The sequence below is a fragment of the Chlorella variabilis genome (assembly GCF_000147415.1).
Source record: "Chlorella variabilis unplaced genomic scaffold CHLNCscaffold_30, whole genome shotgun sequence".
Classification (NCBI taxonomy): domain Eukaryota; kingdom Viridiplantae; phylum Chlorophyta; class Trebouxiophyceae; order Chlorellales; family Chlorellaceae; genus Chlorella; species Chlorella variabilis.
The window spans coordinates 458874-460022 of NW_005435058.1; the positions used below are offsets into that span (position 1 = coordinate 458874).

Genomic DNA, 1149 nt, shown 5'->3' on the forward strand with positions numbered 1-1149 from the left:
AGCAGGAAAGGGAGGGGAAGGAGGAGGAGGGGGGCCCACCCGCGCCCCACCCACCCTACGCCGCGCCTCACTCACTCTCTACGCCGCGCCCGTGCCGCGCCCGTGCCGGCCGCCCCCGTACCGCAGGGCTGTACCTCGGTGCTGTACTTTGAGGCACGCAAGCACAAGGACCTGTACCTCTGGCTGGCCAAGGCGCCGGGGGGTCCCTCCGCCAAGTTCCACGTCACCAACGGTGAGCATGCTGCTCCCGCCTTTCTTTTCTCGGTTCTTGCTTTCTTTGGCGGCAGGACGGCCGCGCGCAGCCCTGTAGCGATTGCCCGAGCTGGTTGAAGGAGGCGGGAGGCAAGCGGCGGGGTGCGAGGGCGGCGCAGCAGCTCCCTCCTGCCTTCTCTTGGCGTCTGTCTTTGGCGGCAGGGCAGCCGCGTGCGGGCCTGCCAGCTGCTGCTGCTGGGAGAGCTGTCCCTGCCCCGCCCTCCTCGACACCCTCCTTTCCACCCCCGCCCTCCTTTCCACCCCCGCAGTGCACACGCTGGAGGAGCTGAAGCTGAGCGGCAACCACCTCCAGGGGTCCCGCCCCGTGCTGTCCTTTGACAAGTGAGCGGCAGCTGGGTGGCGGCCGGGCCGCCTCTGGGCATGCCTGGTGTGTTTTGTGCTGTTGGGCTGGGCGTCGGCGGCCTGCTGCCCCCACGCCGCCCCCCGGGCGGGCGAGCGGTGGCGGGGTGTGGCCGGGACGTGCGCAGCGTGCGGCGCAGCGCCGCACCCTGCAAGGCAGCCGCGCCGCGGCGGTCGCACAGTGGGCGGGGCTGGAGCAGCGGCCAGGGAGCCGCCGCGCGCCGGCGGGGCACCCACACCCGCCTGCTGGACCCCTGTGCCGCCTCCATGCCTGCCTTGCCTGCATTCCCGCTTTCCTCATTTTCCGCGTTCTTCCCCCTCCCTCCCTCGCAGGAACTTTGACGAGCAGCCGCACCTGCAGGTGCTCAAGGAGATGCTGACGCAGGTGGGGCGCCGCGCTTACCTCCCCACCGCTCTCTTCCCCCGCGTCCTTCTCCCGCTGTCTTCCAGTTGTCCTCCTGCTTTCCTTGTTTCCCGGAAGCTGCAATCGCATGGGGAAGGGGTGCTGGGTGCCGGCTGCCGCCCGCCCCGCCCCGC

General features: G+C 71.0%; 1 protein-coding gene across 1 annotated transcript in view; it reads left to right on the forward strand.

Moving 5' to 3' along the window:
* The window catches only part of CHLNCDRAFT_141045 (hypothetical protein), a gene marked incomplete at both ends in the record, with an annotated part of 3582 nt that overhangs the window by 967 nt on the left and 1466 nt on the right, over positions 1–1149 (forward strand). The window contains 3 exons of the mRNA XM_005843447.1: positions 127–232; positions 522–594; positions 946–997. Coding sequence (XP_005843509.1) covers positions 127–232; positions 522–594; positions 946–997 — 231 coding nt within the window. The remainder of the gene's footprint in view (positions 1–126; positions 233–521; positions 595–945; positions 998–1149) is intronic.